The sequence below is a fragment of the Tinamus guttatus genome, unplaced genomic scaffold (assembly GCF_059628265.1).
Source record: "Tinamus guttatus ecotype Peru unplaced genomic scaffold, ASM5962826v1 Tinamus_guttatus_pri_ptg000307l, whole genome shotgun sequence".
Classification (NCBI taxonomy): domain Eukaryota; kingdom Metazoa; phylum Chordata; class Aves; order Tinamiformes; family Tinamidae; genus Tinamus; species Tinamus guttatus.
Genome location: NW_028288841.1, coordinates 4,575,670 through 4,602,938, shown reverse-complemented (window position 1 = coordinate 4,602,938; position 27,269 = coordinate 4,575,670). Strand labels below are relative to the sequence as shown.

General features: G+C 44.9%; 1 protein-coding gene across 18 annotated transcripts in view; it reads left to right on the top strand.

The window, feature by feature from the left end:
* MAGI1 (membrane associated guanylate kinase, WW and PDZ domain containing 1) overlaps positions 1–27,269 on the top strand; it is a 271,549-nt gene that overhangs the window by 181,470 nt on the left and 62,810 nt on the right. For all 18 annotated transcript variants that reach the window (XM_088528302.1, XM_088528297.1, XM_088528294.1 and 15 more), the window contains exons 3-5: positions 13,734–13,853; positions 22,301–22,507; positions 26,236–26,446. In XM_088528302.1, coding sequence (XP_088384428.1) covers positions 13,734–13,853; positions 22,301–22,507; positions 26,236–26,446 — 538 coding nt within the window. The remainder of the gene's footprint in view (positions 1–13,733; positions 13,854–22,300; positions 22,508–26,235; positions 26,447–27,269) is intronic.

Here is a 27,269-nt window from a genome sequence, read left to right as displayed (position 1 = left end):
CCCTCAAGCCAGGCCCATGGCATTTTCAGGCCTCCAGGGCTGCAGGCTCTTCCTGATGACTTTGGGACGCACTTTCAGGACAAATCCTCTAGGTTTCTTGCCATTGCATGCCCAGCAGAAGGGCTGACTCCTCTTTGGGATGTCAGTTGTGTAAATGCGTTGTTCAATGTGAGCTTTGCTTGCTGCTGTATAGTGCAGCTGCCTGTGGATTTTGAGCATAAAGCAATGAACATTTCTGCTTAGAAAGCTTTTAACTAACTTGGCTTGATGGCTTTTTTTTTCCCAAGAGTTTTCAGCGTCTAAAATGAGTGACTGTGTAAATATCGATGGTGTGCAAACCCAGAAGAATTTGCAGATTGCTGCAACAAAGGCAAAAAAAAATGGACGTGGTTTCCAGTTTTTAAAATGTAGCAAGTGTGCCAAAACATTGTGAATATTTAGTGAGGGCGAGGAATGACTCCCGCAGAGCTATTCTACTCCAGGAGACGTTTGAGTATACATATTTAACAATCTAATAATGCAGTTGTATAAAGTATTTTATATATATTTCATCAATTGTGAAAATGGTATTTGGCACGTAAGTCTATTCTGCAAAGGTCAGCATTTCACAGTTGTTTTCCTTTAAGTTCGTAGTGGTATTTTTACCCGTTTTTCTGCACTCTCCCTCCTGTTACCCCGCATTTGCAACGGCATGAATTAAGGGCAAGAGGCTGGCATTAACCCAGATCCCCGGGGTCTTAGCAGTGCAAACCAGCCTGATGTTCTTTAGAAACATTCAATATGGTCTTTTTCAGATGGGGAGAGGGTGAGACTTAGCCCCTGTTTAAGAGCCCGAGGGATAAGAGGCTGCACCCGGGTTCTGCTGTGTGTGGGATTAGCGACGGCCGCGATGTTTTCCCGGAGCTTCATCACTCTCCTAATGATAGCCAGCAATGCCGTGAGCTCCCGAGGTGACAAGGGAGCCCGGCGCGGGTGCCGGCAGGGCCGCACGGGGGGCTGCGTTCCCGCTCGGCGGCACCGTCGCTTGTTTTGGTTCCTTGCACAGCCCTGGTTCCGCTGAGCTGGAGAGGGGAGCTGTGCGGAGCAGCGTGGGTTTGTAACGTCACAGAGGTAATGGGATGTTATCCGGCTGTCTTCCCTTTGGGAGACGCACGAGGAGGGATGCACGGGCGGGAGGCTGTTCGAGGAGCTTCAGGGAAACTCTCTATATAACAAGCCTCTCCAGTGTCACTTCATGATGCAGTAGGCCCAAAAAGTGCTATGGCCCTGCACGAAGCTCAGTGCTGAAGAGCACAAATATTTCATTTCATCCATTTCTCTCTCTATAAATACGTTCTTTTGGTCTTCTATTATGAGCATTTATCTCACCGGGTGGTGATCGTCAGCTCTTTCCAAGGTTATACAGAACATCGTTTAAAATTAGTTGATATCGTTTAGATTCAAATAAAGTGACGTTCGCAGGATGAGCCTGGTGCGGGAGGTGGCCACGTGTCCATGGACCAGGAGGGCAAGGGACATTTGCAGGACACAGCGAGGAGAGCTCAGGGAGCAGGGGCAGTGCGATACTGTGCTTCTTAATGTGAAAACATGGTATCTACCTAAGTTTTTACTGCTTAATCTACAACGTGACTTGCTGTAACCACTGAAAAGGAGATGACCGCGTGGGTCTGTCGAGTGGTGATTGCAGGTGTGCAAAGCTCCTTGGCTGGCTTTGTGGCTGCGCTGCTCCCAACCTAGCTGCACAGTCTCCTTGCCCTTGGCAAGCTGCAGCAGCTCCCCTAGCAAATTCCTAAGTACTGGGCTGCTGAGCTTTGTCCCCGAGCGACTGCCGTGTAGACGTGCTCTTTTTTGAGAGATGTACTCCAAACAGATGAATGAGTCAGCTTGGATGCATTAGAAAAATCCTGTTCTGCCAGCACAGTCTGACATAATTTAGAAGAACTCTGCCCTCCTTCCAAAACTTCCACATGCAGTTGTAGTGTTGCCAGCTCCTGTGATCTGCAAACTAAGTGGAGACCCTAAAAGACATCATTAGTCCATCCCTGTGCCCCAAGGCCAAGGTGAGTATGTCTAGGCATCATCCCTGGAAGGTCTGATGGGGGAGCATGTCCCTCCATGGTTCCAAAGAGATTGACCACAGGGCTCAGATGCATTTGCTGTGCTGATGGTTACCTTGAGCACTGGCGGTATCTGATGTGGGCGCCCCATCCATCACCATCGATTTCCTTCGCAAAATGGCTTTTTGTTGATGAAGACTGGGGAAGCTGTTGCTCTGAAAGTATTTTTTTCGTGTACATGTTTAGAAATCACCTAAAGGATCTGAAATCCTCGGAATTGGAACAGCACAGGGAAAATGGGACGTCGTCAAGTAGATGTGCCCTATCAGCCTGTCCATGAAGTTACCAAGCTGTGTCTATAATACAGTCTGTACAAAATAAACTTATAAACAACTAATTTTTCTTTGTACTACAGTTATTCACATACTGCGGTAACTGTGTAGCTATGTTCCCTGAACAGATGAGGATTCTAACTTAAAAGCCATGAAATAATATCTATAAATGTTTTCAGGGCTTGAATTTAAATTGATGTTTTCTGGCCAGGTACATAGCTCCCATTGACAGTTCTGGGAATTACGTACATGCACCGAGTGGGGAATAGATTGGATAGTGAATAGGAATAAGGGATTCACTTATTTGTCCCCGAGGGACACTGTGTCTTCATATGTGACAGGCAGGAGTGACAATGGGCACGGCAGGCTGTGACTGACAGGGATGTGCGTGCCGTGGAAAGCAGCCGCTTACATTTGCGGTAGCGAGACATCATCCTCATTAATGAGGCTGCCTCAAAGTTACACTCTTTAAGAACAGGCAAGCTCATCCTTGCGCATTTATCCTGCAGGGAAATTTGGAATCCGAGCTTGTGCTGATCAATTGCAGTAATTATGCACAAAAGGCTCGGCTCCGGCAGCCGGCTTCGCTTTGCCTGCTGCTTCACCCGGGAGGAACCGACTTGCGATAGGCAGGTTGGACAAATTCACCTCTAGCTTGAACTTCAGTAGAAGTCTCAAGGGAAGGTCAAGTTTCTGCTATTTTAAATAATAGATGAGATTCCCATTGAGCAAAAATGATCCAGGAAATCAACTTCAGCTCTCTGAATAACAATCATGTGGCCTCTAATGGAGGGCTGAGGAGAACAGATGTAGGTGGGAGGGAGAGGAGCCTCGAGCTGCAGCTCTCCAACTTCTGCACCCTATGGAGTCTTACACTGCAACCTTGACCTCTCCAAAATGAAGCCCTTGCTGTCAGAACAGAGCTACAACAAGAAGGGGGAAGCACGGTGTTTGTGGGGTAGGAACAAAGTGCTTTTCCATGACTCAGCAAAGTTTTCCTTCTGCCTTTTTTCCCCCCCAGGGGAATGTTTGGAAGCAATAGTGATTTCTTTTTTCCCTTCTCTGGAAGCAGCCTGATTGGACCTAGCAGTCAGAGTGAAAAATAATTATGGATGCAATTCATTCATCTAGAAAGTGTAAAGGGTAACTTAAAAGAATGGCAAAAGCAGTAGGAAAAATGTGGTAGTGAATGTTTCATACTTTAATTTTCTGCTAAAGTATGAGATGACCTGAAAGGAGCGACTGGCCCTTTATCAAATGGATGTGTATCCCTGTAACACTGTTTCATTGGCTCTTTCCACTTATTAATCTCAGCATTGCTAAAAATATATGGGATAACGGATGCTAGTTGCACAGAGTTCTCATGTACTTTATGACAAGGCTACTGTGGGAAGGTGCTTTAGCTGCTTTGGGTCTGTTGTGCTCTTGCTGCTACTCCAAAATATTGATTCAGCGGCTCCTTCTGCTGAGTCCATTGCCAGGGAGTTTCCCGTCCTCCACTGCGTAGCACAGGATGCTTTGGGCCTTGGCACAGCTCTGGAAGGTGGGCACGGCTTCATTTTCCCATCCTGCTGAAGGTGCACTTCAGTTTTGGGATGGATATCAGAGGATCAGGGAGGTTACTTTATTATTTTAAAATACCAGTGGTTAAATTGTGCCGCATCTGTTGGTCTCTGCCTACTCTCATCATGCAGTTGTACAATTTGCACCTTTCTGCTCTAAGTTCTTTTTTGCCTTTATGCAGTGTTTCCCTAGAGATTGAGAGAAACATTTCTTTAAAAAATTGTACTAGTGTCACAAAATAACAGAGGCCGATCATGCTCTTGAATATCTGAGTTTTATTGCTGTGTTTCACTGATGACTTTTAAGTGCCCATCCGGAGGTCGTTGTGCTTGGAATTTGAACCCTAGCAGATTTATGCATTTTTCTCAACTACCAGTCTGGTTATCAGGGCCCTGATTCATGGTATCTTCTGGGTTTGCTTGAAGTCATGTAAGGTTTTATTAGCCCTTTGGTCTGCCCGTGGTTAGAAAAGAACGTGGAGGTGCCTCAGTGTAGGCTTGTGAGGACATCTGATGGGCCAGGTTGGCAAGGGCAGGTGCTGCATGGTGGCACTAGGCTTGGGGCTGCTGGCCCAGCCACTGCCCTGAGCACATCTGGACCAGGTATCCTGTAGAGCAGCAGACCGTAACTCAGGACCCCAGCTGAGATGCACAAAAGGTCTGTTTCTTCTCTGATTCATAAAGGCTCTATGGCTGCAAGACTGTTCTCCTGTAAAACACGAGCTCCTGTCTAATGTGAACTGTGGAAAGTGGCATCTGTCACCGCTGGGATGTTTGGAGGCTTTAAAATAAGCAGGTTGTTTGTAGGAAGTGGCCCTTTAGCAGCATTGCCTGCATGGCCAAGTGGCTTCTCCTCCGCCAGGCATCTGCAGGATGAGACCCTCTCAGCTCTCCATGGAGAAATGCCTCTCACTTTGAAAATAAGCACCCGAGTTGAGGGTTAAACTTTATTTTTTGATAAGGTCTTATCTGCTCTATGACATCCCTGTCGTGAAGAAAGAGTGTTCTGCTGTGCTGATAATCGCTTGCCTCTCCTCCAAGTCAAATAACATACAGGTACTTTTAAGAGCATTTCAGTATTTTCTAAAGCCTGCATCTGATTCTGTGCTTTCAGACACTCATTTTTCCAGGAATGCACTGATTTAGTTGTGGGGAAAAAGCAGGTTTCTGGGCAAACAGTGTTCTCAGCACCCCAAATCACAATGTTCTATACCAGCCATGTCTAAGCCGAGAAAATAATTGTGCTTTTGAGGATTATTTCCTTATCCTCTGTGTGATGCTGACTCAGGTAGGAGCTAAAATCTGGTGCTGCTTTTTTGTTTGTCAGGAATTGGATGTGAGACAAGTGACAGCTCATTTTGTGGGAGCTGCCAAACTGTTGCCTGGTGATAATTTTGTGTGCTGTTTATTTATGTTGGATTCAAACCAGTGGCTGTGGGATCTGAAGATATCCTGCGTTTTTTCACTCCAAGAAAGCTGGAGCAGCCTTTGAAGCAGCGCTGCGTGGCATCCCGTGCTCCCTGTTGGCCAAGCAATACTGGAAGGGCATTTGGGAAATGGCAGCTGAGTTTAAGACTGCGCTTAAAATTGGGGTATTTACAGAAAATGATTTGGAAGAGGATGATGAAATCCTGAGGCATGTAACGGGATGGAAGGGTTACGACTCGTTTGTGATGACAGGACTGAGAGGGAACGTTTTTATTATTTATGCACGACTGAAAAAACACTCAAATACTTGAGAAGCTGGTAAATGTTATCAATAGTTAGCTATGGGCTGCAGAGGTGCAGAATTACATGCCAGCTAACCAGGAGGCTTCCTGGACCAGAGAAGGCTTTAATTAAAAGTGAGGAAAACTTATTTTAACTTGGGTTTGCTGCAGTGTTTTATTGCACTTAGCAACTATAAAGATTAATAAGTTTTCCCTGGGTTAGAGCTGGAGTGTTGAATCTAAAGCAGGGGAACTGTAAATAATAAAAGGTTGGGTTTTATTTTGGTGAGGTAGAAAAAAAGAATTAGAACTAATGTATTTGTTTTCTTTTACATTTTAACACTTCCAATTATCGATAGGGATGAATCCTTAACTCAAACACCAATCAGCTTCTGAGTGCCTGGCGTTTTTTCAGCATCCTAAGCAGTTACTTAATCACAACATTACAGAAAGCAAACTAGAATATTTTCAACCAGCCAAAGTGTTAGCAATCAGCAAGAAACAGCGCATGCTGTGCATACAGAGCTACTGGGGGGAAAAGAAAAGGGCAGCAGCTAAGAACAGGTAAAATTAAGGAATGGGGTCTGTAGGGAATATTGCATTAATGGGCATACTGCTGGGTAGATTTGCTGGCTGTTCTAGTCCTTCCCTTGAGTTTTACAGCAAGTGAGTCCATATGGCGACATCAGTGCGTGTTGCTGTAATCTGCACACTTCTTGCTGTGTCTGCTGCTCTTCCATGCGTTGGTCAGCGTTGAGCAGGAACCTGCAAAGCTGCTAAGCACGGGTGAGGGGGATTTGTCTGGGAAGAGGAGCCGTCTGAACCAGGGCTTGGCGAGCGGGCCTCGCCAGGAGGCCAAGCAACCCACGAGACACGTGCCCTTCCGACCCGCTGCGGAGGTTATGCCCCTTGGAAGCTCCTTGTGTTTGCAGCATTTCATATCTCTGGGCTAGGGAAAGAGCTTGCCGTGGAGAAGATAGCCCTTGTGCACGTTGCTCAGTGAGCAGATTGCTCTAAACAACTGCATCGAGGTCCTGTAGAGGCATGATGGAATGCAGTGTGGTTTGGGTTTGTTTCTTTAAAAAAAAAGGCAACCGAAAAACTCTCTCTTCCAGTGTCTCATGCTCAGGGCAGAGGAGGTCACTGGAACAGACTTCAGGCAATGCCTCTGAGATAAACGTGCAGGTTTTATGACACCTTTTTTTTTTTTTTCTCTGGTGGAATTTTACAGAGATTAGACTAATGAACTGATCCAGTTTTAGGTGCACGCTGTTAGGTGAGCTGTTTTATTTAGACTTCTAACTGCAAATTAGAGGCCTGCTAGAAAGGCAATTAAAGTTGAGAGAGCGGGTTTTATATCACACCCAAGCAGGGGTGACCCACATTGTGTTGCACTTATCTCGGCAGCACAAACAGCCTCCAAAGACGAGCGGCGCCGAGGGGGAGCAATCCTTGGTGAAGCAGCTGAGCTGTTAGACATCAAATAATCTCTTTATTGCTGTAGCTTTAAAGTGCAGGGTGTACTTGAGTGGATATATGTGCCCGTATGCGTGCAGGCATCAAAAGCTAACATTGTTCTTGAATAAAAACTGGGTTGATATATTGCAGGTGTTTGCCCTATGTTGGATGGTCAATTTAGTATGAGCTCGATTACAGTGTCTGCTCCTAGGATAAGTCTGAAGTCGTAGAATAAAATAGATAATGGGTTATCTTGTTTTGGGAGATTCATAGTATACAAGTTTTAAGGTGAAGGAAGAGGTTTTTCCTTCCAGTGTTTGTAGCAGCTTGTACAATAGAGCCATTGTAGGAAACAGGCAGTTTCCTACAAGAGGCACTTTAAGAACATGTTCAGTATTCCCAGTATTCTGCTTTTCCAGTGCCCTGGGTGTTGCCTTCCCTGCTGGCTCTGCAGCAGGGTCATGCCCATTGCAAGAGGCTACCGTGTGCCCAGCCTTGGCTGCTGCTTGGGCTGCTTTCCCAAAGCCCAAATGTTGACTAAGAGCAGCAATGGCTATATATATATATATGTCTTAATCTTTCAAAGGTCTTTTTTAATCTATTGTGTGTCATAGCTGCAGCACTGTCTAGACTTCTAAAAATGTATACATGAAAGTGAAGCACAAGTGCAAGGATATAATCACCCCGTTAATTCACTTTCAGCTAATTTTACTTCCCATAAGTCACATAGACACTTAAAAAAAACTGCAATGTTGCTTCATATCTTTGTCAACATTTAAAAGGAGAACATTACAGCGCGATCTCATTACTATGGCTTTATTGATTTCCAAAATTACACTTTATTACACTAATCCACGTATTAGCAGAATGAAACTGTATGGTTACAGATGAGGTCTTCTCACCGAACGCCGTTTGCCTTTTCCTCAGCAGTTCGCAGTTTAAATCAGCAGATATCATCCTGTTGGGTGCCGTGAACGACACTAACAGCAAACTTGCTAGCTCACCAAGTCTGATCTTCATCGTGAGTGTCCCATCTCCTGGGAAATGGGGGATTTTGTTGCGGGTGTCTGCTCAGAGAAGAAGAACCAGCAAGCTGGCTGCTGCTCTTGCTAACACGGAAGCCTTTATGGCTTGTGTTTTGTCTGAGGCCAGCATATTCTTTTTTCGATTCATAGGAAAAAGGAAGCAACTCCCTGGGAACCGTTAACACCAGCAGCAGTTGCTCCGCAGGGATGCGGTCAGTGGTTTGTTCTCAGGCCGCTGAGGTCCTGCTGTATGTGCAGTACGTGGCCCAGATCCTTAAACAGGGAGGTTTTGGGACCCTTACTCTTGTCACTGGGCGATTCTCAGTTTGTTTAAATCAATATTGCCATCTACATGGCTTTATGTAGCCATGGTGTTTCCCTGCAACTTGCAGGCCCTCAAGGCCACAAGTTAATTTTGTCTCTTTTAATCCCATGAGGCCGTGATGCTGAACTGTAACATTTCCTGAATCCCATTGATTTCTTCGGAATTAGGCTCCCAAATTCCTTTACGAGCCCCGGCACCCAGCCCCCTCCCTGCCTTCTCCGAGCTTCGCGAGGATGAATGTGCTACAGCCCGCCAGCATCCTCGCTTGGCAGCAGCAAGGCCACGGGAATGCCCAAAATAGATTAAAAGGGACAAAAATAGCTCGACGCCTTGAGGGGGATGTAGAAACTCGGAGCCGCGGCTGCATCATTTGGCCGGGGAGCATCCGCACGGGCAGGGAAGAGGGCAGCGACGTGGGCGGCCGCTTTCGGGGTTCGACCAGTCGTTTCTGCTGAGGGAAACGTCGCTTTTCCTGCTGCAGCTGCCTGCGTGGCCAGGAAAAGGCGGTTTCTGCGCATGCCTCATTAGCAGGACTGGGAATTAATTCCTGGCGACAGACCGTGCTCGCCTTCAGCCCGGATTTCTGCTCTGCCGCGGAGATGCTTCGGCACTTGCTGCATCCTTGCAGCTTGTTGGTATCGAGGCCCGGGCTAGAGAGGAGGTGGATGGTGTTTAAAGCTGCTGCGTGAGCCTTCAGAGCTCAGAGTTTCGGGGGAAAATAATATTTATAGCCCGAGCACGCTGGATTTGGAACATATCAGGTCTCTCAGCTGTCTCATTTGGCAAGAAACTTCTGTGTTTTCATGGACTTGCACCCACGAATTGCAACCTCTCCCCAACATAGCTAAATGAGGACGAGACACTCATGTAGTGGAGAGCACAGCAGTGTCCAAAGGCAATTTCCTCCTCCGGCATTGGGAAAAAATATCAGTAGCCTTAACTTGGATAACGTCTGACATCAAGACAAAGTACTTCTGTGCACAGCATTTTCTTGCAGATAGGTTACCCTTTATTTTTTATTGTTGTGATTTTTTTTTCTGTTTTTGTTTTTGTTTTGTTGTTGAATGAACAACAGAAATCAACCTTCAGGCTGGCAGCCTCTTTCCCCCGAGCATCCTGCAAGCAGCTGCTCGTCGGGTCCCCACAACAGCCCCTGGCTTTGCATCTTTGCGAGCCCACAGTATCCCCGCACCCTTCTCATTAAAGCCTTATTTACTACAGTTTCATTCACCTGTGGGTAACTACCGGTGACAAAAGCACGTTGGAAATATCATTATGCCATCTGTAACGGTAGGCTGCCTGTGAAAAAGCCCGAATTTATCTGCTGTTTGGGGAGAAGCCGGGCAGCGGAGATGAAAGCTCTTTTGTGCAGATGCCTTGCAGGTTGGTTAGGCGTTTTGGGGACTCGCAGCCAGACAGCGGAACCGTGCGAGCGGCTTGCAGGAATCACAGCTTTGCAAATGAGAGATCGAGGTGTTGTGCATTCAAGAAGTCAACTCCTAAATGACTTGCTTAAGGCTGTTCAGGTGCACAGCGAAAGAATTACTGCTTGGGAGCTGTTTCTCTTTTAACAAGGAAATAATTGAAGTGACTGTGGCCCCTTTGAAGCTTTACTCTTAGGTTACAATAAGCAGGATTCCGATTCATTTAGCAGCAGGGCATCAGTGGCTATTAACAACTTAACATGAGGCCCTGGTAGATTGATAAGGAGATAAATGGCCCTTGAATCACATATTAACAATCTGGCCATGCTGTAATTGAAACTCACGTTGGATAATTGCCGCCATGGTTGATAGGCAACATAACAGCCTTAGCTGTTTTTCTTTTTAGCGGGCACATATATTATTCTGAGTAATAGTAGACAGGAATTGGTACAGCCTGCTATTCCGGGCAGAGAGGGCGAGTTTTAATTTAAGGAGCTTAAGCAGAGCAGCAGGCTGTGCTTGGGCAAAGAGCCCCATGTCTTCTGGCTAGTTTCGTATTTTATAGGGCATTTTGACCAACTGTGGGGGAACTTTGCAAAACACGTGAGGAAAGAGTCAGTAACTGCTCGGTGTCTCCTCCTGTTCCTCCTCCCTGTAGCATTAGCAATTCTGAGCTAGTCACGCAGTAGGACATAGCTTAGATTAATTAGCTAAATTGCTACCTAATGGCAATAAGATTTGATGCCACTTAATATTTCAATGCAAGCGTGGCAGGCAGGTTAACGCATTCAAATGCGATTGGCTCCCCTTTTCTGATGGAATATATAACTACTGCTTGAGCCGCTGACAGAATTCATTGTGTTCAATTAATTTCTGCCATTAGCAGTGGTGTGAGTTGCTATTAGCTCTGATAAAGTGTGCAGCCAGCTCCGCAGTGCTCTGCTTCAGCGATGGCCATCCTGGGCTAGGGATGCAATTCAAGAGGGCGTTGGGAGGGTTGGGGTGGAGGGGAGAGGCTTTGCACATAATTAAATCACGTTAATGCTGAGAGCCCTAATTGCAATTCCAGGTTTATCAGAGCGCCGTGGCTGCAGCGTGCGGCCCAGTGGGCTGTGCAGGCTGCCCAGGAGCCGAGCGGTTGTTGGAGGCTGTTAAAGGGCTTGGGCTCGGAGGGTGCTGCTTTTTAGCATCCCGTCCTCAAGAAACGGAGCGGCCGTTGCTCGGGTGCCCCTCTGCTTTTCTTTCTGCCGCGGCTTTGTGGCCGGCGTGCTCTGCAATCAGCGCGCGCGGCCCAGATGGTCCGCGCAGACTCGCTGCCATCTGCCAGGCGCGCGTCCAGCCGGCACCGCGGGAGCCGCCGTCCCCTTCCCCCTGCCCCGGCGCTCGCTCGGACGCGAGCCCGGATCACAGCCCCGGCATCCGCAAGCAATCGCGGCGCTGGGCAGCAACAAGGAAAGCGCTGGGTTTTCACCGTCTCCCAGATAAGATACCCAGAGCGATGTCGTTTCTATTTCTCCCTGCCCAACGCGAGGTGACAAACGTTATCTCCGTGATGTAACGTTCGCCGCAGCCCGGCGCTCCTCATGCATTCAGCGCGCGTGCTGATAGCGAGCGCATCTGCGCCGCTTCGGCTTGAGCATATTCAGGAAATTAGGAACACTGAGATGAAACAAATAGATCCATTAAAACGGCTCGGAGGAATTATGGCAGAGATATAATTGTCATGTCAAGTAAGCAGCCAGTGCCAGCAAACTGCTGGCTGCAGTTTCACCACTATAAAAATTCGGAAGGGGGAAGAGGAAAACAAGATTAATAAATAGTCTCTGTGGGGAGACAGAGATAAAGAAAAGGCAAGAGCTTTAGAAAAGTAAAATGAGTCCTGAAGTTCTGTGATCTGTGTTTCAATGCACGTGTGTCGTCAGGTACTGGCAAAAGCATGGAAAAAAATATATTTTGTGATTCAGCCGTGATTCACTTTGTAGGGGCCTGTCACTCCTTCCATCTCTCGGCTCTGGTTCAGGGGAAACTGAGAGGGGTGGCAGAGCCCCGACGCCCCGGTGAGGGTCGTCACGGCCCAAATGCGAGTGCAGCAATGTGGGTGCTCAGGAAGGAGCTGCTTCATCTTGCCATGGGGTCCCTCTTCCTATTGCTCTGGTCTAGAGCTGTCTGTTGCCTGTTACAAACTGCTTGCTAGAAGCTGCCGTAGTCTTCCAAGAACACCAAGAATGCAAAATTAAATCTTTTGAAACAGCAAAAAGTACTTCTGCTAATGGGGTCAAACTATCTGTTGTCATCTCTGATCTGCTCCTCCTCCTCTGGGTTTATTAACCCAGATCCAGGAGAGAGGTGGGGAGCAAAAGCAGTTTGTAGAATAACTACCAGCTGAGGATGAAGAAAAGTATTCTTGTTTAGGAAGAAGATCTGGAACATGTTGGAGGAGGTGGGTGTGTAAGGGGGGAATTAGTCTAGCGAGGGTGTTTCAAGGGTGTCGCTGTCAAGGCCGACCGCTGGAGCAGACCTGCGTGAGCTGGCCATGAGGGGACTTTCCACTTCCCTGGCACTTGGGAAAAACATTTGCCAGCCACTGACATGGTAAATTCCTGCCTCGCAACTTCTGAGGGCTGGAACCTTCCCAATTAGCTTCCGGAAGCTCAACTTCTTTATCCTTTCTCCAGTCCTTTTATGGAGGGTTTAAGGAGTTGTGTGCATTGAGGAGGTGCTGCCCAGGGGCCCGAGCGTCCCACCAAAGGGAAAACTCATGCTTCATTAGATGTTAGGTATGGCCTCTGCATCTTTAATGTTACTGCCAAGCTGGCAGATAGGTTGTGGCCACAGCTCTTGCACTCCTGCAACCCTCTGCTGCTCCTCCTTCTAAAGTTCATGCTCCTGAACTATCTGTGAATCTGTCGTTTATGCTTAATCTCGTATGCAGAGAATTCAGCCATCTCCTAGCCTCTGGAGTCATGGAAAATAAAGGCTATTGAACAGAAATTGATCCTAATCAATTAAGCTGTGCTCAGTGACCTAAAATGCAGTGGCCCAAGCCATCTCAGCAAAGAATCATGGAGTGACTCATCTTGAACTGTGCACCAGAGGGCTGTAAATTGCCCGGAAGGGAGAAGAGTTTCGGAGCTGGCAGAGTTGCAGTAATCAGAGCCCGGTTCTCCATGGATACTATTCAAATTGTCAAGTGGTAGAGGGAGACAGAGGTTCCGTTTGAGTTATGATTCAGAAAGAGAACTGTCCTTAAACTGGGTTAGGCTTCTAGGTGAAATTCTGCAAGGAAAGTTTGTGGACTGCATCTTCAGCAGGTGTGCGTGGATGGCATCATGTTGTGTATCAAATCTGTCTCATGGCGCTCTTTAATGCTGATGAAGAGTAATAGCATAAATACAGGTCAAGTAATGGGGAGAAGAACAAGGGAGGAAAATCTTTGTGATGTGATAGTTGATGAGATAGTGATACAGAAATGAAGTCAGAAAGAGGTTGTCTTATCTAAGAGTATGCAGTGCTGTTTTACTAAAGCAGAAGTGTGATCATGCTAATGAACAGGAAGGCAATTGCTGGCAGGCACTGAACTTTGCAGCTCTTCCTGTAGGTGATCCAGGAGATCTCTTTGCAAGAGAGCCTCTTTGGGAATATCAAAAACAATGGGGTAGAGTGATAAAGCCAGACAAAATTGTGATTTTCTTCTTTTTCTAGGACCTCCTAACTCTTATCTGGACTTCTGACATGTTACAAATGCTGTCTTTAAAAATAATGATTTATTGCCCTTACTACCTTTTGATAAGAGAACAACTTCATTAACATGCTGTTTTTTTTTTTTTTTTCCTCCCTTCAGGCACAACTCGCCCTCCAAGAGAAGGAGAAGTGCCTGGTGTGGACTATAACTTTCTGACTGTGCAGGAGTTTTTGGAGTTGGAGCGAAGTGGGACCCTTCTTGAAGTAGGAACATATGAAGGTATGGACTTCTTTCTCTTGTTGTCCTCATCTTCCCTTTGTGTTCATCTTTTAACACCCAGCTGGGTCTCAGGTTGCAGCTATATGACACATTGCATCTGGCTTTTTTTTTTTTTTTTTTCTCCTTGGATAATTGCCTCTAATTTGGTTCATTTAATGATTTTTTTTCCCTCACAGCATAGCTTTACAAACAGTAGCATTGATTCAACTAGGGGGCACTGGAATATTACTCTGGAGAAAGTGGGGAAAAGATGGGTTTGTCTCTCAAGAAAATGCATTGTGTAACTAAACCTGCAGTCTATAGCTCATTATAATTAAAAACTTCTTTGGGGATGTGTTTTTTTTTTCTTTTTTAACTTGGGAACATTTCAATGTATCTCTCTGAAAAATCGGTTAAAATAACTGCCTTACAGTTCTGGAAGTCGTGGTCCAGTTTAGCTCACGCATCTCATATTTCCATTTACAAGAAGTGAAATGGATCTTGTCTTAATTATGAGGTATTGAAAAAGCCTAATTCTTGCAGCTTTTCATAAGAAACATGAGATGTATTTTAAAAATCCAGGCTGCATCCAAATAACTGACAGTCTTTGAAAAGTCATCATCAAGCATGAACCAAAAAAGATTGTGACATGTGGTTTTGATTTTAAGCAGTAAGAAAAGGTTCTGAAACTGTTTGCTTAGCCTGCTGCTTAAAGCTTGCCTTGTCAGGTCACCTTTAAACCTTGTGCCTATTCCCAGTGCCAGATATTTGCCACGTCAAACCTGGTTTGCATGAAGATGCTAAATGTATGATTTGCTTTCACACTTCTACCTCTCTGCATTGATTAGCTCCATCAACACCATTGCTACTGTTCTAGGAACTGCACTTCTCCAAAATGGACTTTTCCTCTCCATGTTTCTAATTATAGCACTAAATTAGTTCTCTTTGTCGTGGTGCTTGGCATAGGTCAGCTGAACTGCCTCCCCATTACTCCTTGATCCTGTTTGTTCTCCTGACCTTTCCACTTGGAATGGCAAAGCGGGTGGCTGTCTCCAACACACCTGGAACGTGCTGAGGAGCGGTTTGCAGGAGACACTGTGCCCATCTGGGCAGTTATAGCACGGTCATTTCATTGCTTATGTGATTATATCTAATGCCAGATAAGCAATTCTGATTTTGTGGGCTGCTCTTTGCAGTTTCTGAAGATGGTGTTGGTTTCTCATGGCTTTAATGGGTATTTCATTTCTGAGGATGATAGAAGTGTCTGAACATGAGGCACTCATTTCTCAAAAGTGCTGAGAAGCCGTTTTCCCTATTGACATCAGTGACATTGGTGCACAATGGTTCTGGAAAGCTGCTCCATAGAGGGAAAAGTCAATAAGAATAAGGGAAATAATGATGATGCATGTGTGTACATATGCATCAAGACACATTACTATTTGATTGTAATGTGAAATAAATAATGTTCATTTTTCACCTACAGCTTCAAGAAATGATTTTGCTGCCTTCTGAGATTTCTTTAATGACTTTGTACTACTTTTGGAAATCTTATTTTTCAGAGTATTGATCAAGACAATGTTGGTCTTGATTGTATCTTGAAATAGTGTAATTCAAAGCTGCAATAACCAAGAGTTTGGTGGGGGGAGCCCTCCAAAACACATGGAGCACAACCTTAGGCTTCTAATGTCCAAGTTTTTGTTATTGCCTAGCTTTATTATCTGGTGTGGCTTTAGTTTTGTTTTGTTTTAAGCTTCGTCATGAAGCTGATTATACTTCTGCCCCTACCAGTGATACCTCATTTTAAACTGGGGCTATGGAATGAAGCAAAAGAAAATATTCTGCTGCTTTTCTCAGGAGAACAATAAAGTGATACCTTTAATGCATGGCTTCTATTATTAATAATGCTGCTTATTGTACTGAGTAGGAGTCAAACAGTTACGAAGATGAGCTTGCCTTTGATTGCGATTGTAATTAGGCAATTTAGAGAGTAAAATAGAGAGTGGGGATGTTAAAGGGGAAACCCTTGCCACCTTGCATTAACCCCACGATCCTGTGGGGTTGAATGAGGTTGCTTAGATCCCATGAGAGTTGAGCAGAGCTTACAGACCTTATGATGGCCACAGTAAGGCAGAAACATTTCACATGTGGGGGAAGGACAGTCTGCCTCAAGGGCAGCAAAGAAAGCAGAGTTTGGATAGTGAGATTATGGAGCTGGGAAGGAGACAAGCCAGTTCCAGACTCTCTTCCACTGATGGTTTTAAGAGCAAGTTTGACAGAGTGGTCCAGGATTTTGGCAGGGAAGGAGCATCCCTTGAGGAATTCTCTGTATTCCTGGTATTTATGTTTTTTCTGAGCTGCAGAGAGCTGTGTGTGGCCAGGAGCCAAAAGTTTGCATGGCTTGAAGAGTTTGATGGCTCTGACTCAGGGCTGCTTCCTGGGTTTGCTCCTGCTGCTTCGTTTCTGAAAGTCTGTGAGTGGGAGGAGGTGAATATTTGCTTTGGGATTGTGTGCTACATTTCTGCAGCTTGGGAGAAACTCTGAGCAAAATGCTCACAATAGTTCTGACTTCAGCAGATGACATTTACTTGCCTTTTGAAGGCATAAAGCCACCCAGGTGCTAGCACTATCATCGGGAAAAACCTGGTGGGAAAAGATGCAACACTGAGCATTTGTTTAATAAAACTTACTGAGAACTTCAGGGGAGAGGGATTAGACAACAAGGAGCCTGCAGGACTTTGATGCGGATATAGATACAATTGATTTGGGAAGAAGAAAGAGCAAACAGGAGAGAACAGTTGGAAACCACAAAGTAGTGGGAGAGTAGATTGAGTTTTGGAAAAAAAAAAAAAAAAACCTTGCAAAGAGAGAAACTGCAAGCTGCAATTGCTTTGTTGTTGATAATGTTTTAAGATGCTGCTTTTCAACCATGAAAGCTGGATTTTTTCCCCTTTTTTCCTCTAATGAAAGCTAAATTTTCATATGGTCACAGGATTTCAGGAGCTGACGCTTGAATACTGAAAGACTTGCTTAAAGCTGTGATGCTGCTCCAGAATTGGTGCTTTTTGCATCTCCTGCATGCTGGCAGAGCCAGATGGGATGCACTCAAGCTGGCTGCTCATTCCCACTGACCATCCTTGTTAGGAAGGAAAAATCTTTTTAGACTGAGCATTATTTGGGCCTTCTGATAGATAGCAAACCGCAATAATTATAATCGCAGTCATCTATTGACTGATCCTTCAGAGCATAAAGTACTGATGGATGCATGGAAATAATTGTGTAGGTTACTAATTATTCAGCAATTACTTTTGCATTTGAATCATGGGCTCTGGCAGGGCCCCCGGGAGTGCTGTTTTGAGCAGAGCCACAGCTTCTAGGTTTTATTCTCATTTCTGAATGGCCTTGGGCAAGTCAGGTAACTGCCTTGTATGTCAGGTTCCTGGCCTGGAGAATATTAAAACAACTGTTACTTCTCTCTTCATTAAAATTTCAGCAGATATCCTGTGCCTGCAGATATCTGCTATTGCGGATATGACAGGAGTGGTGGAGATGATGGTATTTCAGGTTCCCAGATAAGATGGGCACTGCAAAGAAATGCAAATTTGGGGCAAATTTTGCATGAGGATGGCTCTGTGCTGCTGGGTCTGGCCAGACGGTGCTAATGAATGCCTGCACAGCACTTAATGATCCTCAGAAGAAAAAGTGCTGCACTTTATAACATGTGAAGGGTTATTACATTTTAGAGTATTATTGTCAAGGCATCATCTTTCATTCTCTAGACAAGTGTTATGTGATTGCCAAGAGAAGTAATAAGTAATCTGCATTAGTCTCATGACTAAGATGTAATGGGGTGACTTGCTAACATTTTTAAAATGTATAAAACTGGCTACTGTAGACAGGGTCTCTGATTGTGGTGCTTAATGAGTGCAATAAATTACCTTAACAGTGCAGTTAGAATTTCAGCTGGAGTAGAGAGGTGTATTCGGCAACATGCTTCAAATCAAGATGTCTTTAGCCTAATTTATCTGATGTGCTAGTTCCACTTGGATTTCTCTGAATCAGCTCTGCTCCCCCAGCTTTTTTTAAGAAAACTGTCTTTTTATTGCTGCTTTGCTGGATTCTTTGCTCTCTGTTGGTTTCCAAACAAATGCCATGTCTGTGGCAGGACAACGGGGAGAGCAGGAGGTGGCAGGTGCTCTGGGTGCCCATCAGACATGTTCCGCTTAATAAGATCTGCCTATTAATGTCTGTGTGCTACAGATTGGCTCAATAAATCAAAACAGCCCCTTGAGTGCCGTTGCAATGTATCGTGTCGAATATCCACCTATTAGCACCTGGGCCCTGTGGAAAGATCTCTCTTCTACTGTTGATGGTTTTGCTTTGGTTGTCTGTGGTTTTTTGTTACTGATGAGAAAGAAAGAAAACACGTTTTTGTGTGTGTATGTGATTATCAGCGTTAAACAGGAACGTTGTTATATTTTACATTACCTGGCAGCAATGTTTCACTCTGCAAAGAGCAGGAACAGTAGCTGAGCAACTCCTTTTTCTTTAAAAAGCAAATATGCAAGTACCTGAAAGCCTTTTCAGTTGGCATTGAGTTTCTTATGAACTTCTAATTTGAATTTCTGATTGCTTTCTCTGTGCGCTTTCAGTAAGAAGTTTTCTGAGGTGAGCTCTGCATTGGCATTCCTGCTTTCCACGGTTTCTTGATCCACTTTAAAGCACAGACCTTGGGAGCAGAGGAGGCTGCTCCCAAACACATCTGACAAAAAGGACTAGAAGTTGTGAGTTGGCTGGTTATTTCTTAAGTTAGAGCACGGGTCATTTCGAGCCCTTGTTTCCTCGCTAACCACAGGCTGGGGTGCTGTAAGTGTCCTTGTTTCATGTTAGGTAGTTAGGGTTTTTTTTTTGTGAATTAGATGTGTTTGTACCTTGCTGTACTCACATGTTAACCAAAGCCACGTGGCAAGAGCAGTTGATATCTCGGTGCAGCAGAAATTAGGACAACTCAGACTCGTCTCAACCTTCAGGTGATTTTGTTCTGTGTTGCCATTGCCTGTAAGGGCACTAGCTGTGGTACGTTTGCATGCTGGATTTCACACCTGAAATGTGCATATTGCACCATTCTGGCTAATTTTGACCAACAGCAGCACAAATCCTTACTTCGTTTTCATTTGACCCCAGCCTCTGTCGCTGCAGATTGACAGAGGCCCTGCTGTCTGTGACGGGTTTGGCTTGCGTGAGCGGCAGGCTCGTTCCTCCCAGCTCCTGTCATCTGCCTGCGTTTCGCTTCCCAATCCAGCTGCTGCAGCCTCCCTGTTGCCTGGATACTCGGAATTTCCTGCAGGCGATCGCTAATCAATGTGCAGCTGCAGGGAGGTGCATCCCACAGCCGGATCCGTCAGCTACATGCAGAAACCTGGAGCAGAACAGGATGTGGGCAGGGAAGGCGCTCAGCTCCCGGGATCCGGCTCCTCCGTTGCTTTTCAGATGAGAGCACCTGGGCTGGACGTAGGTGAGCACAGAGGCTCTGGTACCAGAATTAGGGTCCATCATCCTCCTGGTCCCAGGAACAAGCAGTCGAAAGGGGGATGTGAATTTGCTGCACTGCAGGGGAGCCTGGTTTTTAATAAGGATGTTTCTGCCGTCATTCTGAAGTGCCACAAGGCAGATTTTTCCATCCCTCCCGGGCTTGTAAAACTTGAGTTTTTGCTCACAAGTGGCAGGACAAGCGGGAGCTGCCATGAGTCGCTCTCCTGCTTGAACCGGCAGAGAAAGCAGTGTTGAGATGATGGAAGCTCCTCCTGTGGTTGTGATGAGCGGTTCTCGTGTTTTAATTACTGTGCATGATACTGAAATGCACAAGCTCCCAATGCTCTCAGATAAGGAAATGAAAAGGAGTCGGCTCCAAATAGCTATTCTGTTTGTTTTTATTTTTTTTTCTATTGTTGCTCTTTTATGGGCTCCCCTGAGTGATGCTTTACAGCGCATGGATCAAGTCCTGGTCTTTGCTGCCCAAGCTGCCATCAGAATTCAGTTGTGCTTAAATAAACCTAAGTACCAAGGGACCGAATAAAATGAGGTTTAGTGGAAGGTGGCGACAAGGAATTTGGGTGTTGGATGCGCGTCTGTTGAGCAAATGCTCTTGTTATTGGGCATTAATTCAGTTGCTGTAGGTAGCATCCAAATGTGGAAAACGCAGTTCCTCCAGGAATCGGGCATGGAGACATGCACGGCTTTTCACACATTGGAGTGATTCCGAATTGGGATTTTCCCAGAAGATTTGAGGTTTTCCCATTGTCTTGCTCAAAATATCTCCTCTCTCGGGAATGAGTTACAGTTTCCAGCACTTCCCTGAGCAGTCCTGGTAGTTCAGCGCCCCGGGGAGGCTGCTGTAGCTGTGATGAGTTTGTGCATTGTGTTGGGACCCTCTGGGGTGGCAGATGGTTGTGTATGGACATGTAACGTGCTGTTAATAATTACAGCTGATTGGATATTCAGTGCACATGGCACTGGCTCTGAGGTTGGCCCCTTCTCAAGGCTTACAAGTGGTTCACAAAAAAACAATTATAGTGTATTTTTAATTTTTTTTTCCATAAGTATTGACAGATTAAGCAAATAATATAAGACTGAGTGCTTTTGAACTCTTACTTGGCTGTTCCCTGCAGTTGTTAGTGGTGCACATTTGTATTTCTGAGTCATAGGGTAAATATTTCCTCTTTTCAAGTTGAAGGATTAGTTTTGATGACAATTTTAAGTGCCAGTCCCTCTTAATGGGGATCTGTCCCCAGGCCCATATGTTGGGCCTTCAAAATGAACTGGGTAGGAAAGAGAACTAGACTAGAGCTTTTGTGAAAAAGAAGTTATTTCTCATTGGGGTTGAACTTTCTTTTGCATTCTTTCATCGTAAGCTGGGTTGGTTGCTTTAGAGAGGCCTTTTTATTTAGATATTCTTTATTTAGATGTTAGGATTTCTGGGTTTGGCTGTTTACAACATACCTACGGTATATCTTGCACAAAATATTGATGTTCAGAGCTACAAATAGAAAGCTGAACTCAGGTGAACACAGACACAGATATGCGTGTTTAGTATTAATATCCTCATAAAAGCAGTCGACTTTTTTTGAAGGAAAAAAGAAAAACACGAATTAGTAGCCTTCTTCTGGAGAATGCAAAACAGCATAGGGTGGAATCAGGACAAATTGATTTTTATCTCCTTTGTATTTTTATCCCTTTGTATTTTTGTCTTGCACCCTCTTTCCTCCATTTCCTTCCCATTTTATATAAAATACGTTTGCAGTATGTAGAGCATAAGAATCATTTCTCTAGCAGAGGCTGCAACCTGCTTTAGGAGCCTCCATCCCCATTAGGAGCTCTTTCCAGAAGAAGTAATTTCCTTCTCTCTATAAATTATGCATCAATGTACATTTAAGATTCTGAAATGAGGAGCAGCAGATGAAAGCGTTGTAGGATGTCGCTGCTCCTATGGAGATGGATCCGCGGTGTTGTGTACAGGCGCGAACACACCTTGTTTAGACAAACCTGCACGTGTTGCTGTCCTCGTACGCGGGTGTGAATGCTCAGAGAGAGAAATTCCTCCAGCTTTTCCAGCCCTAGTTTGAGGAAAAGGAGCTTTTCCCCCATTGGAAGGCAGTGGTAGGGTGTAACAATGAGTATCCAAACTGTCCTCCATTTTCAATACTGTGGCATCCCTGAGAGTATAGGGGAAATATTGAAGTCTACCATGGAGACCAAAGGTGGCAAACGAAAATATATAGTAACTCTTGAAAGGTGTGTTGGGGTTATTGTTGATTTTAATTAAGTTGTAAAACTCTGGAATATTATGTACCATAAGGGGAGAAGCATCTTGCAGCAATCCTGGACTCCTCCTGCTTTGAAGCGAGTGAGTGCCACGTGGTGCCTCTTCTTTTTCTTGACAAAGTTTTCCTTCAGAGCGAGACTTGCTTTTGCTTTTTCAAAACACAACATCCCCCCGAAAGGAACCTGGGTATTAAAGCAGGCCATCGAGCTTTCATCACTTCTCTGGGTGATAGCAGTCATGAATTTTTTATTTTCTGCAGGGCTCACTCCAGATCTGCCAAGGCATTGTGTGGGTGCACGCACGTAAAGAGGCTACTAATTGAAATTCAGATGTGCAGAGATGAAGTTTTGCTATTCACCACGGCTGCCTTTTGTTTTAGCCCTTGTACGCTCAGTGCACCTAAACAATGCGAGCCTTGCTTCTCCTTTTACGTGCGACAAGAATAGCTCAAAAGGCACGAAATATTTCTATGCCCGCTCTCGAGATGAAATGTGCCTTGGAAAAAAAAATGGGAAGGACGCGTGTAGTTAATCTGTTTTTTTGCAGGAAGAGGCAGCGACTTTGACGGGACGGGGAAGAAAATGAAATGGGAATCTTGCTGCTAGAAACTGCTTGCTTTTGAACATGCAAATGTGTTTCTATTACCTAGGGAACTATTATGGGACGCCCAAGCCTCCAAGCCAGCCCGTCAGTGGGAAAGTGACTTCCACCGATGCGCAGCAAAACCTGCCGCCCGGCTCCAAGCAGTCGACTCCAAAGCGGACCAAGTCTTACAATGATATGCAAAATGCTGGCATAGTGCATGCGGAGAATGAGGAAGAGGATGATACACCTGAAATGAGCAGTAGCTTCACAGGTAAACCCAACTGTTGCAGCACATCAACTTAGGCCCCTCGTGGAAGGGTTCTGGAGTGAGGCTTTTTGATTGTTTTTTTAATAGGTTTCCTTCAAAACTAGAAATCTTTAAAAAAGAACTGGTCCTTAGCACCCAGATTGCTGGTGCTGCTGGACAATTCGGTGTACAGTTGCATCTTCAAGGAAGACCATCTGGGATTGGGCTGGAAGAGAAAAATCTGAAAAGAAAATCAAATCCATTAGTTGCTGCCTTATTTTTCTAGATAGCTGTTGTTAGTAGCAGAATTTGAGAAGGAAGGTGTGCAAATGAAATTCATGTTTTATTCATTTTTTTTTCCTCTTTGGGAAACATGTTACTTTAGACCATTATATTTTGAAGCCTTCCAACACTGGAAACTGCTGGGTTTCTGAGTAGGCATCTTTATTATGAAGAATAATTGAGACTTTTAAAAAGATATTTGCTGGAACTATGCACTTGTCATTAAGAGCACATCTGTATCCTTTAAAAGGATGTCTATTGAATACAGTCAACCAAATTCTGCTTTCGGTTGCTCTAATGTAGATCTAAATTACTCCATTGAGCCAAATGACCGAAGTTTAAGTGCAGAATGGTGGAATGATGTCTGGTTGAAATTATGAATAATGTTTCTAGATTCCCTTATACTCTGAGTTAATGATTCTGCTGCTGGAAAATGCAAAGATTTTAATAAAAAAAAAAAGTGCATAATGACTTCTGGTGTCAAAGAGAACACACCAACATTTTGAACATCACTTTGTAGGTGATCAGCTTGAAATGTGACTGTCCCACTGGAAACCCAAAGCTTTCTGAGAACATGGAACTTTGGAATGCTCTCTTCTTATATTACAAAATAGCCCCAAATATCAATTCTGTTGGTAGCTTTTCCAACTGTTTTTCACATCGTTCTTAGCTATGCTCAGAAACTCAGTAGAGAGTTTATCTATGGTTGGCTGTTCCAGTCATTATAACCGAATAAAGCGTCTCAAAGTGGATATGTTTGAAATGAATTTTTTGCTCCTTCCAAAACATGTTGCTGTCTTTTCCCCTTCCCTACACCTAGAGAGAGCCAGTACATCCAGTGCGTAGGCCCTCTTTCTCCAAGGTATCTCCCAGCAAACTGAGGGCTGCTTGCTGTGGGGAGGAGGTCTGACATGTCAATGCAAGCTCTCTATTTCTGTGAAGACCTTGCATTTTCTTCTCTGCTCTCCTTCAGGCCTCAAAACCGATCTCACTCCCAACTTCAAGTGTTGGCACTGGAAACTTTTGTGGTCTAAAGTCAATTCTTGGGTGCAGACAGTTTCACAGCGTCTGAGCATCTTTCAGAGATATGTTGTTTGCACAGACATCAGCAGGAGGTTTCTGAAACTCTGAAGAACAGGAGCTGCTCTTTGTCTGCCAATGAAGCATTTCTTTCTTTGTGCTTTGAAACAGCTTTACCTCCTCAGCTCAGTTTTCAAACATTGAATTCATCTTCCTAGCTTGGTATGAGCACTGTCGGCACCTTCAAGCCTTTTGAACCTGATTGTTGTGGGTGTTAGCATCTTGGGCACTTGGCCCCTGGGGATTTGTACCAACACAGCAGGTTAGTGAGACACTGGAGATGGGAATTCAGATGGTGTTGGTCCTTTGTCTTCCAGTTGTTTCCCACTACCACGATAACTTTCCATCTTGGCCTTGATTGAATCATACCAACTGTCATACATCCTGACTCTAGCAGATGGATAGGTCTTTAAAAAGGCCTTAGGCTGGGAGGTAGGTCTCTGTGTGCCTGGCCGTATTCATCACTGCTATGCTCAGAGCTATTCCAGTGGTTGTCTGAAGCTACTTGATGTGCCTGGACGGTCTCCGCACTAGACTCCTTTCTTGAGACCAAACTATCCTAATGGTTTGGAGGGTTTTGCCTGCTTGGCTTTTACCCATTGTGTTTTTCCAACCCCAAATCACTCCTGGGCTCCTTAGCAAAACTTAGTGCTTCAGGTTAGTTTCTCACATGCTGCGACATGACAGCTCCTTCAACCTGCATCTCGAGATCTGTTTTTGTCAGGAAGCTGTTTGAGATGCTCTTTGACCTCTTTTCTACCTGTCTCTGATGAGAGGCGCTTCTCTTGGAGCGATTCAATATGGTGCCCCTGAACTGATTGCACCTCATTTGTCATCCTCATTTTTCTTCACAGGATGAAGCTGGAAGATGAAGTTAATTTGTCATAACGTTATCACACCCTGGCCTCTTGCCTCCATTTAATGGGCACAGAATCAAGAAGAGTTATTTCTGCTACACCAAAATGATTCCTTATGCTTATTTTATGTGTAACTGTGCTAGCCATATTAATATGTTCTCACTTCCAAAGACGACCTGTCAGTGACTTGTGTTTTTCAGGGTTTGGCATGTTTATACTCGCAGTCTAAGCTGGTGATGATTCATTCATGCTCCAACTTCTTTATCTTGTCAGCATCTACCTAAAATTATAACATAGCAGGAAGGCTAGAAAGCAGACACTGAGGGCACTGGTAGAGTCTAGATATACTTTTCTCTCTTTTCGTAGTTTATTTTTGTCAGTGTCTTGTCCTTTTACACTCTGTCCATGAGGCAGCACACAGGGTAGGAATGGCACAGGCCTCCTGCTGCTAACAGGTCTCCTGAAACAAGGCCTTGGGCCTCAAACTGAGGAGCTGAGGGTCTCCAGGCGGTCCCAGCACAGTGATATGGCCAAGTTCAATGTTGGCCTCAGTGGTGCTTGCTTGATTTGTATCACCTGTGGCCATATTGGAAACCAGTGGTCTGGAGACTTGGCAGGTCATTTCAGATGTTTTGGAAGGTCTACCACAGGTTTTCGGTGTCTTCACAAACCCCTTTGCTAAACACCTGAGTAATATTAAAATTGGTCGGTTGCTGCCGAAGCCTCCTTGTGAAGGATTTTGGAGGACAGATGCTAGATTTTGGGAGCATTTCCGAGTTATTAGGGAAATGGGGATGCATTAGGGATGGAGAGAAAGGGTCTTGTCTTCTGTACCTACAGCTTAAGGGCATGGATATAAGCACCAGAAATACTTCCTTCCAGAGAGGAAAGCCAAATACATCATGAAATATTCCTGAGTAAATCTGAATGGATGGATACTGTCATGAGCAGTAGAAAAAAACTCTGTAAATAGAGAACACAGGCTGTTTTTAGCAGCAACATGTGGATGAGTAGTACAGTACTGGTGTTCACTTTAATTTTTAATTCAGAAAAACTATTGCACACAATGAGAACACCACTAGCTTGTTGATTTTCAGCTTCTGGCTGCCTTCTGCACTTGCAGAGATATCTCCTTTTGATCATGCTTCAAACAGGAAATTTCAGTCTCCTAATCCCTGTCCCACAATCGGCCCTGTGGGAGTGAACCTGTGAGTCTGCTCAGAAGCTCATTGAACTCGTTGGCATCGCCCTGGCCTTGGACAGCTTGGAAGATTTGGGTAGCTCAGCAGGGCCTATTAATGTGAACGCAGTAGCTGATCACAGGTGCTGGTTTGTTCTGGCAGGGTCTGGCTCGTCCTCCTGGCAAAAAGACTGCAGAGGCCCTGCCCTCCGATCATCTGCTGCTGTGTGCTGTGTATTACAAAGCCAGGAGAGCCTTTGAACAGAAAATTGCAAGGGAAAACCTGAAGAAGTCAAAGAGAGGAAGAAAAAAATCCTGATTTTTAACTTTAGTTTCTCTTGTTTGTTCCACAGCAGAGTCTGGTGACCAGGACGAGCACGGCACGCACCTCACGCGCGCGCGGGCCCCGCCGTCTGTGATCGATAGCCACACCAACGTTCCCACCACGGAACCGTCTCAGAACCTCCCTCAATACCTACCTCCTCCTGCCGAGGATAACCTAGGTCCTCTGCCGGAAAACTGGGAGATGGCCTACACCGAGAACGGAGAAGTCTATTTTATAGAGTAAAGCTCATTTTTGTTGTTCTGTTGCTTCTCTCTGGGCATAAGAAAACCTCTATGGGTGCACTGTGTGTGTAAATGTATTAAAGATTTAGCATATACAATTATGTAGCAAAGCTAAATGTTCTTTACTGTATGCAGTGTTTTTGCATTTCCTGGTTGGTTCCCATGCAAAGCAGGATCAGTAAATTCAGAAGAGGTGCTCCACAGTCTTTGCTTGATAGCTACATGCTGTCTGTAGCTTTAAGGCGATATTGATTTTTCAGACCATAAATAATAATCTTTAATTATATTTATTCAGATAGGAGTAACTTTTATCTATGAGATGGAGAGACTTTTTTCACATACTTTATAGTTTAGTTATTCATTAACATTCATTAAAATAGATTTAAAACTCAAGCTCTCGGCTGCACTAGTAGAGAAAGGGGCGAAGAACAAATTTTAGTTTTGAAGGTCTGTCTCAAGTAATGCAGGGAACTGTCAGCCTCAACCTGTGTATGAAAAAACAGGAACCAGGTTGTTTAGTACAGAGGAACCCCCTCTGCTAACACCTGTGCTGGCACCCAGGAGAGTTATGGTGTAAATGGGAATAGTCCCATCCTCTAGAGAGGGGACTTCCAGATGGGGTCAACAAGTCCTGAGGAAAAGGCTTTTCCATAGCTGCAATGGCAGGGGATCACACCAAAAAAAGAGTGACAAAAGATGTTTTTTCCAGGGCACTCTCAATCACCCCACACGCAGAGCAGACGTTTGAACCATCTTGTTCATCTGAGTGTATGATCAGAAAGATGTTTAGCTAAATTTTCTAGGCCTCAGCAAACCACGG